This window comes from Grampus griseus (assembly GCF_964374135.1).
Source record: "Grampus griseus genome assembly, chromosome: 14".
Lineage (NCBI taxonomy): Eukaryota > Metazoa > Chordata > Mammalia > Artiodactyla > Delphinidae > Grampus > Grampus griseus.
The window spans coordinates 73,216,862-73,241,360 of NC_139008.1; the positions used below are offsets into that span (position 1 = coordinate 73,216,862).

Here is a 24,499-nt window from a genome sequence, read left to right on the forward strand (position 1 = left end):
AAAGTACAGCCTCTTCAATAAGTGGTGCTGGGAAAACTGGGCAGGTACGTGTAAAAGTATGAGATTAGATCACTCCCTAACACCATACACAAAAATAAGCTCAAAATCGATTAAAGACCTAAATGTAAGGCCAGAAACTATCAAACTCTTAGAGGAAAACATAGGCAGGACACTCTATGACATAAATCACAGCAAGATCCTTTTTGACCCACCTCCTACAGTAATGGAAATAAAAACAAAAATAAACAAATGGGACCTAATGAATCTTAAAATCCTTTGCACAGCAAAGGAAACCATAAACAAGATGAAAAGACAACCCTCAGAATGGGAGAAAATATTTGCAAATGAAGCAACTGACAAAGGATTAATCTCCAAAATATACAAACAGCTCATGCAGCTCAATATCAAGAAAATAAACAACCCAATCCAAAAATGGGCAGAAGGCCTAAACAGACATTTCTCCAAAGAAGATATACAGACTGCCAACAAACACATGAAAGAATGCTCAACATCATTAATCATTAGAGAAATGCAAATCAAAACTACAATGAGTTATCACCTCACACCAGTCAGAATGGCCATCATCAAAAAATCTAGAAACAATAAATGCTGGAGAGGGTGTGAAGAAAATGAAACCCTCTTGCACTGTTGGTAGGAATGTAAATTGATACAGCCACTATGGAGAACAGTATGGAGGTTCCTTAAAAAACTAAAAATAGAACTACCATACGACCCAGCAATCTCACTACTGGGCATATACCCTGAGAAAACCATAATTCAAAAAGACACATGCACTCCAGTGTTCATTGCAGCACTATTTACAATAGCCAGGCCATGGAAGCAACCTAAGTGTCCATCAACAGATGAATGGGTAAAGAAGGTGTGGCACATATATACAATGGAATATTACTCAGCCATAAAAAGAAACAAAACTGAGTTATTTGCAGTGAGGTGGATGGACCTAGAGTCTGTCATACAGACTGAAGTAAGTCAGAAAAACAAATACCATATGCTAACACATATATATGGAATCTAAAAAAAAAAGGTTCTGAAGAACCTAGGGGCAGGACAGGAATAAAGACGCTGATGTAGAGAATGGACTTGAGGACACGGGGAGGGGGAAGGGTAAGCTGGGACAAAGTGAGACAGTGGCATGGACATATATACACTACCAAATGTAAAACAGATAGCTAGTGGGAAGCAGCCGCATAGCACAGGGAGGTCAGCTCGGTGCTTTGCGACCACCTAGAGGGGTGGGATAAGGAGGGTGGGAGGAAGACGCAAGAGGGAGGGGATATGGGGATATATGTATGTATATAGCCGATTCACTTTGTTATACAGCAGAAACTAACACAACGTTGTAAAGCAATTATACTCCAATAAAGATGTTAAAAAAGAAAAAGACAGGGAGTCAGCCCACAGGAAGACAGCCCCTGCCTCTCAGCCAGCGCGCTTTCCGCAGGCTGTTAAGAGAAGCACAGCAGGTGCTGGGAAACTGGGAAAGCAGCTGTCATCTCCCCGTTCCAGGTCGTGGAAGAAACTCTTCCCCAGCCAGGCAGAGAGCCAGAAAAATTTTAATAAACATCTCTATCAGGGTGGGGCCTTCTCTGGAACTTGCGAGCCTGGACAGGAAAGTGGCTGCCTTGGCTGGAGAGGGAGTAGCCAGGGAGCCACTGGCCCCAGGGCATCCTGGAGGCACCCACGGGAGCTGCCTCCTGTGGGGGAAATCCGGCCTGGGGCCCATGGGAGGCCAGCAGAGAGGGGCCGCCAAGCCTCCCTATCAGGAGGACGTCCAAGTAATCACATCTCTCCGCAAGTCACTCAGCAGCAAAGGACCAGCTCTGTCACAGACCCTGCCTCCAGGGAGCTGCTGGATTCCCTGATGAAAGTGCCAAAAGTTTATCGGGTTCTCAGAAAGTGCTTCCAGTGCAGAGAACTGCCAACCAGCTGTTTGACCTTGGACAGGTGACTCCACCTTTCTGAGCCTCTGTTTTCTTATCTTTAACCTTCACAGGGCCATGGCGAGGATCCAGCCAGAGAGATGGGGTAGTGCTGTGGTTAGAGCTGCAATCCCAGCTCCTCCACTCACTTCCTGGGTGACCTGGAGAAAGTTACTTCGCTTTCAGTGTCTCGGTGCTCTCATCTGTTGGGGGGGGGGAAGGGGGGGAAGATGACATGCCTTCCTCCCAGGGCTTCCTGAGACTTAACCACGTGACTGCACGTAGGGTGCTTAGATCAGGACTCAGCAGGTAGCAACAGCATTTAGCATAATAAGCATAACTAAGAATCCCTCATTCACCAAATAGTTGAGGCCCTGCTGGGTGCACTGGGGATGGAGAGATAAACTAAAGTGACAGAGTCCTGCTCCCGTGAGGCTTACAGTCCAGCAAGGGAGAGAGACATTAAGTAAATGTCACGTTGGTAAACGTAAAATCACAAGCCAAGACAACTCCTGGGAGGGACAGACACAGACCTACCAAAGAGGTAACAAACAAAAGAACTCGCCCAGCTAGAGGGCCAGCGATGGCTTCCCAAAGAAAGCAGCGCTTAAGCTAATAGCTGAAGGACGAAGAGGAGCCAAGTAGGCAAAGGCAGGGGTGAGCAGGAAGGCTGGAAGAGCATCTAGGCAGAGGGAACAGCATGTGCGAAGGCCATGCAGTGGGAGAGGAGGTGGTGGACGAGAGGAACTGAAATGGGTTCAGAGAGGTGAGCGGTTGTGGAGCTGGAGAGGCTGCAGGGGCACAGGGAGGATTGGGTTCCAACCTGAGAGCAACAGAGAAGCCATGACAGGCTTTGAAGCTGAAAAGGACAAAGCATAGAAAGACCAGTTAGAAGTGGTCTTGTGAAGCTTATGAGCGATGATGGTGCCCCGGACCAGGGTGGCAAGGCAGATACGGCAAAGCAGGCGGACAGGAAGCCATGTCAAGGATGATGCTTCAGGTTGGGCCTGGGTGGGTAGCGATTCCCACGCTCTGAGACAGAGAGCCCAGGAAGAGGACCAGGTGCTGAGGGGGAGAGGACGGGTAGGGCACAGGGACAGAAGTACGGTTAGTGTGATCTCACTTATGTGAAGTCGGGACACCCCTGCGACCTCCAACTGCGCGTGGACGGACCCAGTGGCTGTGCAGGTCTGGAGCTCTCAGAGGTCCAGGCTGGAAATAGGAGTGGGAATATAGATGACTGAGGCTGTGATTATGAATGAGCTCACCCTGAAGGGAACGTCGAGGAAAGAGCATGGGACAAAGGCCGGACGAGCACCAGCACCCAGTGGCTTAGAGAAGAGGGTGAGCCTGGAGAAGAGCTGCCAGAGAGACGGAAGGGAAGCCAGGAGTGTGTGGTGCGCAGAAAGGCAAAAGGCGATCAGACTTCAAGAGGGAGGAGTCACCCCCTCACCAGGGTCCGTGCAGAGGGCTGAACGGAAGTCCCGCAAAAGATGGCCACATCCTAACCCCCAGAACATATACTTCCACAGAGGGCAAAAGATGGGGTTACAAACCTTGAGAGGAGGAGTTTTTCCTGGATTTATCTGGATGGGCCCTACACCCAGTCCTCTTTCTCCTTATAAGGGAGGCAGAGAGTTTTGAGAGACACACGCAAGAGGAAGCAGCCCTGGGACCACAGCAGCAGATGAGAGCAACGCGGCCACAAGCCAACGGACACCTGCGGCCACCAGAAGCTGGAAGAGGCAACAAATGGTTCCTGAGAAGCTGGGGGGAAGGGTCCCTGTGAGAAGAAAATAGAGGAGGAATCAGCCAGGGGGAAGGAACAGGAAGGTGAGGGAACAGGCAGAGGGACATGCAGGCACTAAGTGTCGGAATCAGGTGGTGAGAGATGAGGCCAGAGAGAAAGTTAGGGGGGTGGAGGGCAGGGAGATCTCACAGTAAAGGGTGATCCCCTGAAGGGTTTTGCACAGGGGAGTCACCTTTTAAAAGCTTTCTCTGGTTGCTGTGTGGAAAGCAGGCTGAAGAGAAGTCAGAACAGAGGACAGAGAGCTGACACAGTGGTCCAGGTGGGAGATGAGCCACCACTGGGAAGACTTGCTGCAGCACCAGACGCAGCAAGTGCTCAGGGAGTCTGAGCTGAGCAGTGAGAGGGAAGGAGGCCTCAGAAAGCCCCTGGGCTGCGGGAGACTAGACTGCCCGGCGGGAGGGAAAGCAGAGCCTGCCACTTGCCCACCGTGCCCTACAGGTCCCAGCCCTCCTCAGGGCCTCCTGGGAAGCTGCCCAGACACGTTTCAGGGGAGGAACAGAGGCCAGGAGCTGCCTCCACAGGCGGTCCAAGCTCAGGCAGGCCTCCCACTGAACTTTCTGGAAAACTGAGACTACCCATGGAGAAATCTGTCAGCTCAGAGGTGGATGGGGACCCTGCTCCGCTGGACCCATGCAGAGAAAAGAAGTAGCAGCAGTGGCCTCCAACTTACTGAATATCTCTTATGTTCTACATGCATCATCTTATTTCATTCTTACAACCAGTGAGGTGGGGACTTCACTCCCATTTTACACATGAGGAAACTGAGGCTCAGAAAAGTATCCAAGGACACAGAGGCAGTGGTGGAGTCAGGATTTGTACCCAGGTTTGAACCTTGAGCTCCTGCTCTTCTTGCTCGGCAGGCCTAGCCTCAGAGGTAAATAATCCAGCAATAAAAATAGCTGTTTACTGGTTTCAGACCCTTTATTTCATTTGGTCTCCACCCCTGGGCAAGGGACACACCAGCTCCATGTTGCAGATGGGGAATTGACTTGCCAAGCTGAGCTCAGAGGAATTCCGTGACCTGCCCAGGGTTACCCAGGCCGACAGTGGCAGAGCTGGGTTAGAAGCCAAGTCCCTCCACCTCTAACCCAAGTCCTGCGCGCTGCCACACGACCTCCCTGGCGCTTGCACCAGACCTACACCCGGCCTCCTGACCACTCAGGAGGAGAACTCAGCACCCTCCTCCCCTGCATTCGCTCTCCATGGGCCTGACTCACAGCGAATCACAGAACTGCAGGAAATCCTCCAGGTCTAAACAGGAAGCATCCCCACTCGCCACAAAATATTTCCTAAGCCCCCTTCGGGTGCCAGGCTCTGTGGGGACGTGGGGAAACATGCCGAGTCCTTGCTCTCGGGAGACGCTAGGCAGGCCGGTAAGGCCCAGGGAGGTGCATGCACTCGCCAAGGTCCCCCAAGGTGTCAGTGGCAGAGCCAGGACGGGGACCCAGGTCTTGGACTCCAGGACCAGACACTCCCACATCTGACTCCCGCTCACAACTGGAGGGGCTGTCTACCTTCAAGGCACACCTGAATCACACTGCTTCTCCCCAGACCCCCTGCAAACACACCCATTTTGTTTTCATCCCACTGACTTTCTCAGTTTCCTTACTTACCATGCCCCTGTCCCCAGCTCTTAGTTTCTTTAAAGCGGTGACTTTGTGCTATCACGCTGTGCCCTCAGGGCCTAGGACAGTGCCCTGCCTAGCAAGAAGTGCTCAGTAAGTGTTGAATGACTAAGTGATTGTTTTCTCCTCTCCCTGTCCCATGTCAGCAGTGCTGTGTCCTCTCCCTGCAGCAAGGAAGGGCTGACCTACCCCCTTGGGCCTGGCAGAGAACCCAGATGGGGCAGAGTAGCCAGGGTTGCTTGACCCCCCAGAACCCGGGCACTGCAGTCAGAACCTGGATGAGCCACAGGTGCCCACTTCCCCTCTTAGCACTGCTCTTGGCATGGAGCTGGGCAGAACCGGAGGTCAGTGCCCTCATGCCACCACAGCCTCAGCTGACTTTTGGGGTGAAGCCAGGAGACAGAGCAGCTCCAGGTCTGACATTGTTTCAGTCACACGTCCTCCAGGCAAGTCCTCTGGGCTCAGCCGCATCTGGGCTCCTATAGCTCTGAGGTACAGAGCAGAAGGGGCCCAGCAGTCCCTCAGTGCCTCCTGCTGACTCAGGGCCCAACCAAGCTCTCTGCTGCCTCTGTGAGCTTCCCCAGGGGCTTCACACAAGGCAAGGCGTGTCCTCAGCCAGGGGGACGTCCTGTTGGGCAGCAGCCTCTAGGAACTTAGCACGATTACCCCCATTTTCTAAGCGAGAAGTCTGAGGCTCAGAGAGATTAAGGAACTTGCCCTAGGGCACAGTCTAATGAGTGCCACACCAGGAGGCTGTCTGACTCTAAAGCGGGAGGTCATAACCACCACGGCACACTGCGTTCATCCTGCATGTGGGTGCTGAGTCAGCACTGGTAAACTCTAAACGTGATTAATAAGCGGGACAAGGCTGATCGACAGCAGCTGGCGTTGGCCTGCCCCCTGCCCGCACTTGGCATTTCATGTAGGGTGGATACAAATATGATTCCCGTTTTACAGATGGGGAAACCGAGGCACAGAGAAGCAACTCACTCAAGACCCCCAGAGACTGTCTCTTCCCCCAGCTTGCCGCTCTGGAGCCTCAGAACCCTAAGGAGTGTGGGTGAGCCTGGTCCCAACACTGTGGGTGAATGTAGGCTTGAACCTCACCTTGGCCGCCCTGGCTTACTCTTCTCCCCTGTCCAAAACCAGGCCACAGTCCTACCCTTCCCTGGCCCAGGGGGCACCCCCTAGGACAACAGGGCAGACGGACAAGCTTCTTCCAGCTCACAGGGCCCCTTCCCACCCAGGTCAAGCCCACCCTGAGGTCAGATGTGGAATCAGGAGGCTGGCTGGCCTGGCCTGCCTCGGTGTGTGACCACAGACACTGCACTTCCCTTCTCTGGTCCTCGCTTCTTCCTCTGTCAAACAAAAGGCTTCAATGAAACCCAATCTCACTCTTCCCCTCCCTCCCAACTGCCCCGGGCAGGTGTTGTAACTGGTAAGGCCGGCAGGCTCTTCCCAGCCAGGGGCATTTTTCTTTTAACAGGTGGCTCTGGTAACAGAAAAGCACCAAAAGCCAGAGCAGTGCTAACACAGTGGGCTTTGCGGTGGGGAGAGGGGGAGAGGGGGAGAGGGGGAGAGGGGGAGAGGGGGAGAGGGGGAGAGGGGGAGAGGGGGAGAGGGGGAGAGGGGGAGAGGGGGAGAGGGGGAGAGGGGGAGAGGGGGAGAGGGGGAGAGGGGGAGAGGGGGAGAGGGGGAGAGGGGGAGAGGGGGAGAGGGGGAGAGGGGGAGAGGGGGAGAGGGGGAGAGGGGGAGAGGGGGAGAGGGGGAGAGGGGGAGAGGGGGAGAGGGGGAGAGGGGGAGAGGGGGAGAGGGGGAGAGGGGGAGAGGGGGAGAGGGGGAGAGGGGGAGAGGGGGAGAGATATATGCAGGTGGAGAGAGGCCACCGCAGGCCCCCGCCGGGGGCCCCAGGGAGGAAATGCACACCCGAGGGCCTGCTGCGCCAGCCAGGTGCTTCACAAGCCCTAACCAGCATCCATGTCCCCCAAGAATACTGTGACCTTGGCTTTGTCAGCCTATTTTACAGAGAAGGAAGCTGGGGCTCAGGGAATTGTCCACCTGAGCCCTTGTAGCTGCTGAGTGGTAAGGCAAGGATCCAAGCTCAGTCTATCCGAATCCCACAGCCACCCCAATTTACAAAGTGGGTGTAAATCAGCAAAGCGCTTAACAGCATCTGCTTCAGTCTTAGGTAGGTCTGGGTCCAAGTCTAACTCTGCTGCTTTCTGGCTGTGAGACTTTGACAAGTTCCTTCCCCTCTCTGAGCCTCAGTTTCCTTATATGTATATGAAGATAATAGGAGTTTAAAGGGCTGTTGTGAGCATTAAATGAGTTACTATATGCAAAGCAGTTAGAACAGTGCCTGAAACGGATTAAACATTCAAATAGGAGAAAGAAAAGTATGTTGGACATTGAGGCTCAATTCTCTGCATTAGGAAGGGACCAGCTCACTCTGCAGCCTACAGCTTCAAGGCTGTCAGATTTTGTGTAGCCTTGGACAAGCCACTTCACCTTTCAGGCCTTAATTTCATCATCTGTAAATGGGGACGTAAACATCTGCCTTGTTGAGTTGTCCAGAGGATTCTGTGAGATGAATCACTGAAGGTGCCTGGTACCCACAAACACTCAAATGGCAGCATTGTTACTGTTATTATAATGACAGGCATGTGATCAGCGTTGCTCTCGCGACACTGAACTCCTGAGGGCCATGGGATTTTCCAGCCTTGCCTCATGTGGAAACAGACTGATAAGGGCCACCCCTCCACCCCCCTTTGTGTTCAGGAAGCTACTTGTTGAAATAACATAATCAGAGCAGATAGGCAGCTGCCTGGGATTTTGCTACTCAAAGCGTGGTCCACGGCCCAGCAGCATTAGCATCTCCTGGGAGCTTGTTAGGAGCACAGCATCTCAGACCCCATCCCAGATCTCCTGATTCAGAGTCTGAACGTTGACAAACGTCAGGTGATGTGACTATACATTAAAATTTGGAAAACACTGCCTTGCTCTGCCTTCTCAAAGTTGGCCAGTCCTGAGACTCACCTGGTGGTAGGTATGAGAAGCCCAAGAGCCCAGCAGAGGCTCCTGTCCCAGAAAGACCCACACCTGGGGCACTGGAACCACCACCCCCAAAGGCTTCTGCAGAGGCAGTTCAAGAAAGCTGGCTAGGGCATGGGATTTTTGAAGCCAGACCACCCTGGGCTCAAACCCCAGCTTGGCCACATCCTAGCTGTGTGATCGTAGGCCTAGTTAATCTGTTCCTCTCTGATCATCTATAAAATGCGAGGACACCAGCTACCTCCCAGAGTCATTGCTAGGATCAAATGAATTAATGAAGGTTAATGTATTCAGAATGGTGCCTGGCACAGAGCAATAATTCAACTGCATAAGCTCCAGCTGTTAATACTACTGGTTCTCATTACTGGCTACTCCACCCATGGGAAGGCAGGGAACTGGTTCTGAGATTCACACCCCTGGCTTTGCTGGCCAGCTCAGGCACGTTCCCTCCTCACAATAATATAAAATGTAGGACATGTCACGTACATAGTGGTTGACACTCTACCTTCCCTCCCAAGCATTGCCTTTTAACCTTTGGACACCCCCATGGCAGGTGGAGCCCATTTTCCAGGTGTAGAAACTGAGGCCTAGAGAGGGGAAATGACCTGCCAGCTTGAAGCAAAGATAGGGTGAGGCCAAAAAAATGGGCGTGATAATAGTCCCTCCCTCATAGGCCTGTTGTAAAAGTGTTGCAAAGACTGAGTTGGTGCATATAGCAAGTTCTACAGAAGGGTTGCCTATTATTTCTCTCCATAACCCCTATTTCACTCCCTGTCAAGGAGTGTCTACTGCCTTGGGATTCATATCAGGGTAAGATGATCCCCCAGCCCAAGGGCAGAGGGAATCCCAAAGCAACAAAAAAAAAAAAAAGGAAAAAAGGGGATTCCATGGCCATCCAGTCATTTGGTCTCCGTGCTTTCACTAAGATCCCGCAAGCCGCGCGGGTGTGGCCAGGGAAAGAAAAAAAAAAAAGCCTTCAAAGGAAAGAAGAACTAATGATGGGGCATGGGGCATTCAGACAAGCTGTGAAGGAGGCATGGGGGATGCAGGAGCTCAGCCCCAGTGCCTGCAACGTCTGGCAGGGAGTAGCGAGCATTTGCCCTCTGGTAGGGGCATCAGAAGTGGGGGCCAGGCCTCACCTCCTCAGAGCCCCCCCTCAGCTTCCCCACCTCCCCACGGATTCTCACCAATGCTTTTCCAATGATATCTGCCATCATCACTCACACCTGTTTCTCAGAGAGGTAAATTGAAGCTGATTGCAGCTCACTCCTTCCCCTAACCCACCCCCAGCAGTCTCAACCCTACTAGCTGATTCACCCTGCTGAACAGACTCCTGGGCCCCTGCCTTCCTTGGACTGAATCTCAGTGCTCCAAAGCCCATTAAGTGGGCCCAGACCCTCCCTGAACCCACCATTCCCTCCCACTCAAGCTGGTGGGAGGAGGGACAAGGGGTTTATCCCCTGGGGCTAGTGGCCGTGGCTTGGCCCCAAGTGAACCCTACCGGGGCCCAAGGCCCACCCAGCCCCTCTAGTGTGTAGAGAGGGGTGCCCTGCTCCCCTCCCTCCTGTCTCTGGCATGGCGCACTGCTCTCACGGGCACATCCACAAACCTAGGCTCCTTGGCACTCAAAAGCCGTCGCAGTGTTGGAGTATAAAGCTGTTTCCGTTCACCCAGCACTCAGTATGTGTTGTCCACAACACTAGGTGCCTATAGGTGTAGAAACCGGGCCCCATTTTACAGCTGAGGTTCAGAAAGCTTAAGCCACCTGCCTAGGCTGCTCAGCGCCCGCGGTGCTAGGACGCCCATCTGACAGATAGTGAAACTGAGACCCAGATGGGTCAAATCAGAGGCAGAAGCAGAACTTGGAAGCCATCAAGGGGCGCCTCCGGATTCAGGACTCTTCCTGTCTGTTTGCCTCTCATTAAACGGCCTGGAGGCGGGCGAGGGCCTGAGCTGAGGGAAGAAAGCGCCTGCAGGGGCCCCGTTTGCTCCCCGGCCGTGGATGCCCCTAAGCCCTCCAGCCAGACAAGGACCCGGACGCCGAACCCCGGACCCCGAGCCCCCGCCCGCGCTCACTTTGGGCTTGTCGAAAACTGGCGTCTGGGCCATGGTGCCAAGCGTGCACCCCGGCGCTGCTCCCTCCGCCGAAGATCCGTGGTCCCCCTGGGTCGATGGCCGGTCTGCTTTCCCGGGGGCCTGCAGTGATCGCGGCCCGCCAAGCTCTTCTTAATAGGGCCCGGCTCCACCCACCCCACCCCCCCGCCTGCCCCGGGCCCCGCCCCCGCCCCCGCCCCCTTGCCGGCGCCCCGCTCCGGCCAACAGAGCCGCGCGGCGCCTTTCCTGGAACTCCTGCAGGGCGGTGGGGACGTACCCGAGCCACCTCGGGGCCGCGGCCCGCCCCCAATCGCTAGCCCGGGACGCCGGGTTGGAGGCACCTGTGGGCTCAGGCTGCAGCCGCTTGGCCGGGCTCTGCCTCCCGCCCGGTCCCTCCGGCACGGTCACGCTACTGCCTGGGCGCCTGCAGGGTGCCAGGCCCGAGCTGGAAGCTGGGAACCGGTGCGCTTCACAAACCTCGTGGGGCTCGCACTCTACCGGGCGAGACATACGCTCATCGCAGAATCACACAACGTAAATGTATAATCAGGAAGCTTTAATGGGGGCCAGCTGTGGCCTGCAGGTGGGGGAAGGCTTCTCTGACAACACGGAGTTTACCAGGTGAAGGGGGTCGGGGTGGGTGCAGGTGGAGTGGAAGAGGGAAGCCGAGGTGGAGAGGGCATTCTGTGTGAGAGATCCCAGGGAGCTGGGGAATGAAAAGAGAGGAGGGGGCCCACGGCGAATCCCCTCCTAGGCATTTTCCCTTGAAAAACCGGCCCACAGTGCAGCCGGAGAGAGCCTGCAAGAATGTTCCCACCGGCGCTGTTCCTAATAGCAAGAACATTGGAAACACCCAGATGCCCATCCACAGGCGGGTGGGCAAATAAACTGGAATATTCACACCATGGAATATTATACTGCAGTAAAACTGAATGAACTTCAGCAGACAACGACACATCTATCTCACAAACAATGTTGAATAAAAGAATAAGTTGCAGAAAACTACATACTCTATGGTGCAACTTTTAGAATGTATAATAAAAGCGAAACCAAAAATACGCATGTTTAGACAAACATGCATCCATAGAAAAAAATTTTAAGCAAAGGAAAGATAAACACAAATTTGAGAAGAATGGTTATCTCAGGGGAATGGGTGGGGGAGCTGCACACAGGTACATTCAGGTTATTGGTGGTGTTCCAGTACTTGGGTGGGATGGTGCTGCTATTTCATTTCATTATAGAATAAATACATTAATAATAAATAAGGGGGAAAGAGGGAGTGGGAGAGTGGAGGGCAAGGGGCCAGAGAGTCAGGCAAGAACCAGATCACATGGGGCCTGCGGGATGCGATGAGGATTCGGTCTTTCCCCTGAGAGCACTGGAAAATCAATGGAGGGTTGTAGGTGGAGGCAAGATGAGGTTAAACTTTTGTTTGGGAAAAACATTCTCCAGCAGCTACTCCAAGTGTGGTCCTGAAATCGTCAACCACTGACTCTCAGACCCCATCCCAGCCCTTTTGAACCAGAGTCCGTACTTGAACACCATCCCCCATGTGGTTCGTGTGCAGCTGGAGATGAAGCCTGGGCTTGCTGCTCTGAGGGGAAGGCATTGCAGAGGGGCCAGAGGATGCGTGGGAGAGCAGGAAGGAGGCAACTGCAGGGTCTGGGTGGAGATGCCCATGACAGTGGGGGAGATGGGGAAAATCAGATGCAAGCTACCTTTAGGGTGTAAAATCATCTGGGCTTGTGTCGGGTTGTGTGAGAGTAAGGGTGAGAGCGGGTCAAAAATGATCCTTCGGATACATTGTTGAAGCCAGAGGGGTTTTCTGTAAGATCCTTTCCTGGCTCCCCATGTCACTCAGGGTACATGATAATGGCCCCTGTTTACTGAGACATACTTGGAGTCAGGTTCTCAGGGAAGCACTTCATCCCATTTAATCTCTACAGCATCCTGTGAGGTAGGAATGGGTCCCACTTGACAGATGAGAACTCTGAGGCTCAGAGAAAGGACAGCCTGCTTGGCACATGTGTTATACATGGCAGAGCTGGGATTTGAATTAGAATCTGACTCCAGAACCTTCACTCTCCTCCTTATTACTGTCTCCCCAGCCCCTGTCATGACATTCCAGTCCCTCTCCAACATCACTTCCCAGCACATTCCCCAAACCCTAGTCAACCTGGATGACTTGCTGGTTGGTGAAAAGTGACACGGTTCTTTGCTAGTCCTCCCATTGCCCGATGGAGTCTAATTTTCCTCCTTTTGTACCTGGGCTGGACTAAGTGACTTGTTTGATAGAATGTGGTGGAGGTTGACGTTCCTGGACTTTGAGCCTAGGTCATAAGAAGTCTTGCAGCTGCCACTGGGGCCTCTTGAACATTCTTTCTGGGAACCCAGAGTCACTGTGTAGGAAATCCAAGTATGTTGAGATCATCACACTAAGAGAACCCATGTATAGTCATTTCAGTCCACCAGCCTTTCCAGCATCTCCACCAAGAAACCAAACACACTAGTGGAGCCATGTTGGACCCTCCAGACCAGAACAGCTGCCAGCTGAATATGTGGAGCAGAAGAATTACCCAGCTGAGCCCAGCCGAAAGTCCTGACCTACACAGCTGCATATCTAATAACTGGCTGTTACTCGGAGCCACTAAGTCTTGGGGTGGATTGCTAGGCAGCCATAGATAACAACTGCTGGCTCCAGCACACCCCAGCCCCTCCAGTCCCTGCCCCTTAGTTTACTCCATCCTGACACCTGGAAAAGCCTTCTCCCAGATCCTGGACTATCGAGATTATGCTTTCCAAGCAAGTCAAATGCAAAGGAAAAAAATCAGGCTGTGTGCTGCGCATCTTCTGTTTGACCCTCCAGATGCACTTTCTGCCCTTCTCGCTACTGCTGTGCCAGGCAGCCTGACCACTATGGAAACACCAATAGGCTCGCTTGCTCTCTGACTTCTGGTGGGGTTTGGTTGATAGGGGGCACCAGCAGGAGATCGGAAGGTGGGAGGAGGGAGAAGTCAGGATGTTTATTCCCTCTCTCCCCCCACAGTCACTGGGTCAACTGTGTCTCTCTACCAAGGTCAAGGCTCCCAACAGCCGGCCCTCTCCACACCATTCCCTCTCCAGGTTCCCTCCTGCCCCTCGGGCTACTGCACTAGCCTTCATTGCTTTCCCTAAACTCTGCTCTCTGGGTTAGGGTCCCCCCAAAAGCACAGCTTGAGATAAAGATTTGAGCACAAGTAGTTTATTTGGGAAAAAGATCCCAGGAAACATGGGAAGGGGAGGGCAGAAGTGAGACAGGACGTGAGAGAAGCTAATACATCCAGACAGCTTACCAGACAGGACAACTGGAGCTCAGTCCCTCAGGGGAACTCGGAGATGAACGAAGAATGTGTCCCAGAGCTAATCCAACTGAGGAGCGAGGAGGCTGCCAGGTTTGTCCACCCACTGTCGACTGTCGTTGTTGGAGGGCTGCTCCAGGATGTTACGTTCCTGGAGTTTCTAGGTTGCTCAACACAGTGGCTAAGCTTACTTGCACAGTTAGAAAACACCTGCAGGAGAGAGAGAGAGAGAGAGAGAGAGAGAGAGAGAGAGATGCTGACTCAGGTATTAGTAGGAAGCAGCTGTTGCCACGTAGAGGTCATTGCTGAGGACATATGGGCAGTGCCCTGACAGCTACACCTACCTACCTCTTTGTAAATAAATAATTTGTAAATTATACAAATTTAGTATTTTTTCAGCTTTACCAAGGTATAATTGACAAATAAAATAGTAAGATTAAAGTGTATGATGGGATGATTTGATATACGTATCCATTTTGAAAGGATTTTTCCCCATTAAGTTAATGAATGCATCCATCGCCTCACATATTTACCTTTTTGCATGTGAGAACATTTAAGTTCTATTAGCAAGCGTCAATTACACAATAATGTTATCAACTATCGCCACCATATTATACATTAGATCCTCAGACTTTATTCATTTTATAACTGAATGTAAATAATCCCTTTATTAAACTCTCCTCAATGACTCAGTTTGAATGTGTCGCCTGGTTCCTGCTGGGACCCTCAGTGATACAGGCTGGCCTTGAATTTCTCCACGTCAGTACACAGTGGGCCAATGTCTACAGAGTTGGAGGAGGGATGGAGAGATACCCTCCCCCAGATTCATTATCCACAAAGTACATCACTCCTGTGTGAAGAGAAGCGAGATCTATTTTCAAACATGCAGGAATTGTCACTCTCACATAACCTTCCTGAAAAATCTAGTTTAAGATCTAATTCCAGTCAACAACAACAACAACCAACAAAAAACAAACAAAAAGAACCCCACAGAACTAATGAATAAGAATATCCCAATCGAAACAATCCTGGTCAGGAGTATAATCTCCAGTTAAAGAATTAAGTTGTGACAATAACATTGGTAACTTAGTACTACAGCACTAAATATAATTGTTAAAGTTGTGAAGGGGAAAAGTTACATAATGAAAAAAAATCTGACTTTCAAGGCAGATGTATTAGGGTAACGGTAGTTACTGTAACACACAGACTGTTACAAATACCGGGCAAATAGGCTAGAAGTAGAGTTCTTGTTCATGTAACAATTCTGGGCGGGCAGAAACTCTCCACTCAGTCCTTCTGAATCTACAACACGTGGGTCTCAAGGTTACCCTGGGGGTCATCTTTATTCCAGCCATTCAGAGGGGGAAGAGAGTATTAAGCAGTGTTGGGGCTTTTGAGGGGCCAGGCTCAGAAGTAGCACGCAACTCTTCAGTCCACATTCAATCGCCACAGCTGGGTCATGTGGCCACACTGAATTGCAGGGGAGACTGGGAAATGTAGTAGTCCAGGCTGGGAAGGAGCGGAGAGCCCGGATGTGGATGAGCATCTAGCAGTCTCTGCTGGAGTGGGAATGCATCTTCCTGAAGGTAGCCCTTTTGCTCCCCTTCCCATAAGACTTGTCATCATCTTCCATGTATCAGAGTCATGGGACCTTGTCTAACCTCACCAGCCAGGTAGATAGTCTTCAAAGGCAGGACACATTCAACTTCTCCTACATCTCCAGCCCTGACCCAGGGCCTGCTGGAGAGTAGGAGCTCGTTATATGTTGGTGGAATGATGGAAGGTGAGTAGACAATTCAGATCATTGTTCACAAGCTCCTGAGATATATGGGAAGCCCTCGCCTGAGCGTGACCTTGTGTCCAGTCCTATGAAGGGCTCAGGCTGCCTTGGGTTAAGGGAGGGCAAGTCAAAGCATAAGGGAAAGGATTTCAAGACATAGGCAAATTAATCCCTCTTAACCCCACACACTCATACAAAATATGTATCACAATAATAGCTCCTATTCATTGAGTATCTATTAGGTGCTGGTTATCGCAAGAAGGTATGTGCGTGATCTCATCAAATTCTCGCAGCGGCCCCATGAGGTAAGTGATTAGCTCTGTTCCCTGGTGCAGAAACTGAGGCTCAAAGTGGTGAGACGTGAAGCTGGAGTTTGAGTGTAAATACGCTAGACCTCAACCTGTGCTCTTGACCTCTGTAAGCATCTGAAGAAAACAGGATAGGTTGGGCGGCAACCAGGTCTGGAAGAGCCCTGGGCGGGCAGGCAGGAGCCCTGGGTTTGCATCCCAGCTCCGCATCTGGCTCTGTGTGACTGAGAGTGGGTTACCTCATTTGTTCAGCACATAGTTCCCCAGCTGGCTCTGTGCCAGTCACAGGATATGGAGAGGAAAGTCCCATTCCCAAGTTGCAGTGCAGCAGGGGGGCTCTGTGCCACTGGTTTGATACAATATGACAAGAGGGTCATTAAGCATTTCTTCCTCTTTGGCTCTGTTGTCTTCCTCTGAGAAACTCTGAGCAAGGGGTTGGGACGTCAAGGGTTGCAAACTCAAAGGCTGACAGAGCCAGCATGGAATGCAGACTGGCTCCACTGCTTCCAGCCTTGTGACCTGTGACCCAGGCAAGTCTTCTCTGAGCCTCAAATTCCTCATCTGTTGCGTGGGGACACACATTTACATACCGAGCTCATAGGGTAGTGCGTATATATAACATACCTAGCTCATAGGGTAACATACCTAGCTCATAGGGTAACCCATACACATATCTAGCATATAGGATAACGTGTGTGTGTGTGCGTGTGTGTACATATATATATATAAAACTAGCTCATAGGATTATATATATATGATTATATATGATTTATATATAATATAGGATTATGTGTATCTATAAAATATTATATATGTAATATATACCTTACATATTATATAATATATGCCTTATAGGTATTTTGTATTATATATATACCTTATAGTTATTATAGAAATTATATATATATATATTAGCAATAGAAGTGGGGATTGCTCAATGAGGGAGCAGATGCTCCAACTAAATCCTGCCGTGTTGAAAGAATTCAGTGTTGCCAGATCCTCCAATTATTCAAGAAAAGCCAGATATTGCCATTTTAATGTTCAAAATGTGTTCAAATAGCTCCTGATTTTAAAAACTTTGTATGAGCTAAAGAAAACATCTGTGGGCCAGATTTTGCCCCTGGCCCTGTGGACTCCATAACAGCTAAGGTCTCTGCTGATTCTCATCTTCTAGGATCTCTGAATAGGAAAGAGGACAACAAGGGAGGGGTTGCCCCCAACTTAAGCTTACAGGATCGGAATCAGATACACACAACAGAAAGTCCTAAAATAATAGTAGCCAAAACAAGAAAGAAGTCTATTTCTCTGTCCTGTGAAAGAAGTCCAAAGGCTGGCAGTGCAGGCTGGTATGGCAACTCCATGAAGATGGTTCCTTCCATCTCTCTTTCTGCCATCCCTAGCAAGTGGGCCCTTTCCTCATTGTGCAGTATGGCTGCTGGAGCACTGGCCATCACATCTGCAGCCCAGAGAGCAGAGTGGAGGAAGACCATTTCTCTTATAAAGATACTTCCTGACTTGCTCACAACACTACTATTTATATAGTCACATGGCCACACCTAATTGCAAAAGAGACTGGAAAATGCCTTGGAGCTACGGGGCAAGGTAGCTATCTAAAAAGGGAGATTCTGTTACTAAAGAAAAAGAAGGTAGTAGATATTAGAAGGCAAATAGCCTAGTGTGTGAGGAGGGCATGTGGCTAGCTGGAGGGGGTGTTACCAGGCAGCTAGCCTCTGCCGCCCACTTCACCTTTCTGCCTCATGTCTTTGAGTCTCTTTCCAACCAAAAGAAAATTAGAGAACAAGACAAAAAGAGGCCAGCTGAATAGAATAATGACAGCAGCAACTTACCAAGGACCTGCTAGATTCCCGGCCCTGTGCTGAGCCTTGCTGTACATTCTCTCAGATCATCATGGCCCAGCCTCTCCCGAGAGGGAGCCTCCTGCTCCGGTGAGGAAGGGTCATGCCCTGCCTGTGCCAGCTGGGGTAGAAGAAATCCAGTTGTCCCACAGATGGTTACCCACCAGCCTTTCTGGTTTTAATTCTGCTCTGTACTTGGCCTTTGGAGATTCCCGGCCCCTCCGACCCCTGAGACTTTCTGAAGATCTTAAATTGTCTTGTGTCCTGATGGCTCCCCCTAAATTGTCAGGTTTCAACCTCTCGGGTTTCTTAAGTCAGTCTCCACTCACCATCTGCTTTCCAGCTTCCAGAATGTGGTTGACTCCTCTTATCTGCTGTCATCTTCTCACACGGTCTCTTTGTTCCAGCGGACAGGTGTGCATTTTTTTTTTAAATGCCTTTATGTCCTCATACTGGAACTCCAGAGAACAGTGAAGGTAAATCTATCTGTTCAGTCTGCCACGTTTAACTGGCAGCCTCCAGCCTGCATCCTTCACTTGGGCAGCCCTCAGCAGTAGAAGGATTGTATAGCATTCCCATGCCAGCCCCCCTTCTTCCTCACCAGCTCCAGGAGGTTGCGGGACCCTCAGCACATGGGGCTCTCTTTCTCCCCCTCTGAGTCGGGGTACGCTTATCTCCTGCCTCTACGGCCCCAGACCTGCTTCTCAAGGGCAGGGGTCTTGCCTCTTTCTTCTTTGCACTTAGACAGGACTGGGCAAGCCCGTGGCAGGTGGCTATGGGTCTCTGGTGTGGCTCATTCCTGAGAAGTCGGGGTGGGCTTTAATGAGTTAAAATTCAAAGCTGGGGGTGTGAGCCAGTCATTTCTAAATTGGAACATCAGAGTAAATCTCCTCCCAAGGGTATATCCCCACTGTGTTTACAATGGAGTCCAAAGTCAGCACTCACGGGGAAAACCTGATAGAGTGCCCTCGTTCTTGTAAACCCCTTAGGAAGGTGCTGAGGTGGAGACAGACACACTGCTGCTGGGTGAATCTGACACAGCTGGCACGTCCTCCAGGGTTTCCTCCCCACATCTTGCTTAAGTGCCCACAGGAGATCCTTGTTTGGGTTCAGAAGCCATGTTGTATGAACAATACGCATCCCCAGACCCCAGAATCCCCCTCAGTGGGTCCTGATGCTCACAATACTCATAAGAGAAGAGGCACATGGTCCCCAAGAACTAGGGTGAGCATCCGTCCCAGCTGGATGGGCCGGATGAGTTTTCTAGGATGCAGGAGTTCCAGTGCCGAATCCAGGACAGTACCAGGGCAACCTGGATGGCTGGGTTACCATCAAGAACACCTGCGGCAGGAACACATGAGGCTTCAAATGGTTATTTTCTGTTTCCCACCCACCCCACCCCCACCTTGCCTAGCAAGGCAGATGGTGGAGTGGTTCAGAGAGTTCTAGAACTGGGATGCCTGGGTCCAAACGCCAGCTCCAACACCAGCTGTGAAGCAAGTCACTTCACCTCTCTCTGCCTCGGTTTCCTCATCTATAAAATGGGAAGGAGAATCTTAAGTTCTATCCCATAGGGTTATTGCAAGGATTAAGTGGGTTAATGGATGTAAAGCACTTAGAATGTATAAGTGCCCCAATTCCTTATCTAAAACACCAATGTCTCAGGGCCCTCATGCATTTTGGGATTTGGGGAGTTTGGGGGTTTTTGAAAGCACATGCCATATGTTATAGTGAGACACTAGCGGTGGGGGGATGAAATTAGGAGTTTGGGATTAATATATACACACAACTATATATAAAATAGATAACCAACAGGGACGTACTATATAGCACAGGGATCTCTACTCAGTATTCTGTAATAACCTATATGGGAAAAGAATCTGAAAAAGAATGGACATATGTATATGTATAACTGAACAATGTTGCTGTATAACCTGAAACTAATACAACATTGTAAATCAACTATACCCCAATATAAAATAAAAAACTTAAAAAAAAGATATTAGTTGAGGGTCTGGGTTAGCATACCATAATTAAACACATTAATATCTCTGCAGAGAATAACGTATGCATATTCATACAACTGATCAGGTTGGGTTTTTGCCACCAAATGAGTTTGGGTGCTAAAATTATTTTGCTCAGACTTTCTGTCTCCCACCAGAAAGTTGAGTAAGGTATTGTAGGCCTCTGTAAGGGTTTGTGTTATTAGTGTTTAATGCACATCCGGTGTAACTGCTATGTAATCACTTCTTGAGAGCAGCTCAGAGCTTTTGTGCCCAAGGCTCTTTTGGGTTCATGGAGTTTTCAAGCAAAGCCTTTCTGCATCAACAGCTCTGAACACACTTCACAGACAGAGGGGACTCTCTTTTCTTCTTTCTCTACCCAGGCCCTCAACTTAGTGATTTCTCTCTGTTCCTTTCAATATGGCGGCAGTGGAGGGGGAGTGTTGGATGCAAATTCAAGTCTCCAAGAGCCTTTCCCAGTCTGAGCTGGGGAAGACAGCTGGCCCTCAGTGGAGGAGGGGAGGGTAAGCCTTGGAGAAGGTATGAGCAAACGATGCTTCTGGCAAAGCTGCTGTGGGATCCAGGCGGGAGTCTGGTCTGGGTAGGCGAGATCATGGAGCCCAAGAAGGATCTGTGGCTTCTCAGCCGCCCCTGGGCATCTACAATCATCTCCACTGCAGATGCTGCCTCCCTTGCAGGAAAGTGTGGGAAGGGATGCCGGGAAGTTTCCTCAGGTGAGGTGCGTTTTCTCCGAGCCCTCCAGAAAATGTATGTTTGACAGGTGCTCAACGTATTAGGGAATTAGAATGACTGAGGGGGAGGCGAAGCCCCAGCCCAGCCCAGCCACTAAGAGAGGGCTCACCGGCCATGGCCGCTGAGCCTGCGCGTCCGGAGCCTGTGTTCCGCAAAGGGAGAGGCCACAACAGTGAGAGGCCCGCGTACAGCAAAAAAAAAAAAAAAAAAAAAGAGAGAGAGAGGGCTCACCGGGATGGCTTTGTCCACGCCTCACAGGGTTCCCTCCCAGCCCTCACCACTTGGAAATTCCTGGCACAGCTACCTCAACATGGGATGTTAATTTGCAGATTCATTTCTTTCGGGATTTGACTGTCTGGGAGGGAGAAATCGTTCCTGCTTCTTGTCAGTGGAGCTCAGGCAATCAAGGACACGGGCCCTTTCCCTAGAGGGAGAGGGACGGGGACGATCAGAGTCAGGCTTCTGAACCAGACCTGCAGACCCAGCTCCTCACTGCCTGTCGGGCGTTTCTAAGCCTTATGCCAACTGGAGTCACAGGGGAGTCAGGGTTTCCCTTCCTCTTTTCACTCCCTCCACCATCTGGGGTGCCCCCTCTCCGTGTTGGCCACCTAACTCCCCCTCCACCCCAAAAGGGCCTTAGACTTGGAACAGCTTCCTCTTTTGTCACTTCCTAAGAAAGATCCCAAGGAAGAAGACTGGAGTAGGAATTAGGAGACTTCAGTCCAAGTTTCAGCTCTATCCCCAACATACTGTGACCTGAAGCTGGCCCCCTGTCCCCTCTGTGCCTCAATTTCCCCATATGTTTGAGAGAGAGATTGAATTTGAGCAGAAGCTGCAAAATCAAATAGCTCTAGAAGCCAGGCAGACTGAGAGCAGGGATCAGGTGAGCTAGAAAACGCCAGCTAGGCTGAAGGGCACAACAACTACAGAAGTCCAGCTCATCATTGTCACGTAGAAAAGTAAGCCCTGTGTTGCCAGATTTGGGAGTTTTCAAGAGAAGATGTATTAGTCAGGATAGGCTGCTGTAACAAAAAATCCCAAAGCACATGGCCTTAATATTGTAAAGATGTGTTTCCTGTTCCCACCATAGTCCAATGTGGAGGCTCCACACAGCCATGGATGAGCCCCGTTCCTTTCATCTTTGGCTCTGCCATCTCCTAAGGCCTAGGAGTCTCCCCTGGATCTTCTGCACCTGCCGCACAGACCCAGAAAAGAGTGTGGAGGATTGGGAGGGAGGTTTTAGGAACTGGGCACGAAGTGCTACGTATTACTTCTGCCCACATTCCACTGGCTAGAATGTAATCACATGATCATCGTAACCGCAAGGGAGGCTGGGAAACAGAGTCTTGCTCTGTGCAGGGAAGAACAGGGTATGGGTTTGGAGAAAGGTAGACTTTTGGTGAAAGTCTCTGCCACAAGGTGAAAATCTAGATTTTATGTGAAACCTAATTTTTAAATATTGACAAGTAATTTAAAAAATTTTAAAGATATTATGTGGATTAAACAAAGCCTTCTTATGAACTGTATAGCCCACATGCTACGTCTCTGACCACTAGGTTAGAGGGTCTCATCTTGCCCAAATGAGCTATGCTTCTACAGGGATGGGCCATTGATTGGTGAGATGGCTGTTTTCATTTACTCACTCACACGTTCACACAGTCATTCAACAAACGTCTGTTGAACTCCTACTCCATGCCAGACCTTGTGATAGGCAGTGAGGATACAAGAACAACAACAACGAAAAAAACCCCATTCCTTCCCTTGAGGAGCTCACAGTTGTTTTTACCCCTGGGCAGAAAATAGTGTTCAATTTTTAAAACGTAATTTTAGACTCATTTTCCATAGTACTACATGTTAACAGAGGAGCATTCCTTAACAGGAAAAAATGACTTCCTGGGGGGAATTCTAGGTTAAGGACTAATAGGGAGAGCAGTAAGCAGAGCCAGGAGCCCTGACTGGAATATCCCCTCCAAGCTTTACCATATGGGTGGGCTCAAGTAAGTGGTTTGTCCTGGCTGAGCCTCAGTCTCCACCTCCGTGAAATGGGGATGGTAGTACCTATTTTTCAGGGCATCGGGGAAACAAGAGAAGCAGGTAGCAAAGCTGAGCTTGGTGCCTGGCACACAGTAGATGCATTACCCCTTGTTCCCCAGTGGCCACTGTGGTGAGCCAGGGGTGACTGCTTTGGGACAGTCAGTGTCCCAGCATCTCCCTTAATTCCCAGCTAGCGTTTACTGGGTGTGACCCTGGGCCAGGCCCTGTGCTGGGTGCTGGGGACACTTGGTGAGAAAGGAATGGCCCACCGAGAGGAATTCATAATCCAGAGGCAGCCACCTTCTGACCTCTGTGCGTGTGAGGCTCACCCGTGACAGAGGTGTGCCCTTCATCCCCTCAAATCAAGAGGCAGGTGGGAGGGCAGAATACATGCTCAGTCCGGAGTTACTTTACCATAACAAGCAGGTTGGTCATCTTGGTTGACATCAGTCAAGAAGAAGCAACAGCAGAAGCTTTGGAAGGACCCTCAAGGGACTGGGGTGTGGATGGGGGCTTGAGACAGGCTCAGGCTGGAGAGAGAAAGAAAGGGTTCTGCTTAGACCCTGGTTCACAAAGAGAGCCCTGCACAGACTTTGAAAACAAACATATGCTTACCAAAGGGGAAACATGGAGGGAGGGATAAATCAGGAGTTAGGGATTAACATATACACACTACTATATATAAAATAGATAATCAACAAGGACCTACTGTATAGCACAGGGAACTCTACTCAATATTCTCTAATAATCTATATGGAAAAAGAATCTGAAAAAGAACGGATATATGTATAACTAAATCACTTAGCTGTACCCCTGAAACTAACACAACACTGTAAATCAACTATACTCCAATATAAAATAAAAATTAAATTCAAACAAGCCAAAACCAAAGAGAGCCCTGCAACTTGGTGCTGTCTCCAAGGGCCAGAAAACTTCCTCTAATCTAACGCTGTCTAAGGTCCTCCAGCCAGCCCTGTGGGGGGGAGGGGAGGTCATAAGGCTCATTTTAGAAATGAGGATATGGAACGAAGCAAAGAGAGATGATTCCAACTTGCCCAAAGCTACAGGGCTGCTAAGAAGTGGCCGGGAGATTCAAACCCAGGTTCACACTCTTTTCTATGCTTCACAACCGTGGTGCTGGGGAGAGAGATTTCTGCTCTAGGACTCAGATGACCTCCTCTGGGGGTTCCTCATCAGCCACCCAGGATGGAGGAAGGGAAGCCGGCCAGCTCGGGCTCTGAAGGGGTCTGGCAGGAAACACAGTTCTATGTCCGAGGCCTGCAGGCAGTCTGGGAAGCCGGAGTTCCTCCCTCCCTCTCTCCCTTCCTTCCTTCCTTCCTGGTTGACTCCCAGCTCTGACAGTTACTGTCTGGGTGAACTCGGCAGGTCACTTCAGCCTTTGGAGTCTATGGTTGTACTATGTACCTGGCTCTGCTCCAAGTATACGGAGGGGACAGGGTGAGCTAGACAGACAGACGTGGCCTCCAGCCTCATGGGGCAGCTAACCTATTTTGGAGGCCTCCTGGATGAAGTGACGCTTGAACAGAGATTGACCAGATGAGAAGCTGTAACCCACATGCAACAGCGGTAGGCGGAGCAGAGGCTCCATTCTGGGAAGAGGCAGAAATGGATTTACCAGGCTTCCCATGAAGCTACAAAGCTACAAAGCTTAAGCTCCTCACTTGCCAGACACCTTCCAGTGACCTGGGAGGGGCCCAAGCAAGGCACACTCAGGATCACATGGTGTAGAGTTTGCCAAAGTAAGCTAATTTAACTGCAGCTGGATAAGAATGCTGCCTCTTTGACTTTCCCCTCGGTCATACTTCCCCGCATTTGGGGTATTGCTGGCATGGCGGTGGCATTTTTGAGGAGCTAGCAGCTAAGGGGAAGTTGTCACGGAATACCGC

General features: G+C 50.6%; 1 protein-coding gene across 7 annotated transcripts in view; it reads right to left on the minus strand.

Annotated features, from left to right (window-relative positions):
• The window catches only part of ADA (adenosine deaminase), a 28,625-nt gene extending 17,980 nt beyond the window's left edge, over window positions 1-10,645 (minus strand). For all 7 annotated transcript variants that reach the window (XR_014297656.1, XR_014297657.1, XR_014297658.1 and 4 more), the window contains exon 1: window positions 10,503-10,645. Coding sequence is in view for 4 of the 7 variants with exons in the window: in XM_082669509.1 (XP_082525635.1) it covers window positions 10,503-10,535 (33 nt within the window). In the remaining 3 variants the exon portion in view is untranslated. The remainder of the gene's footprint in view (window positions 1-10,502) is intronic.
• Window positions 10,646-24,499: the final 13,854 nt, after the last annotated feature.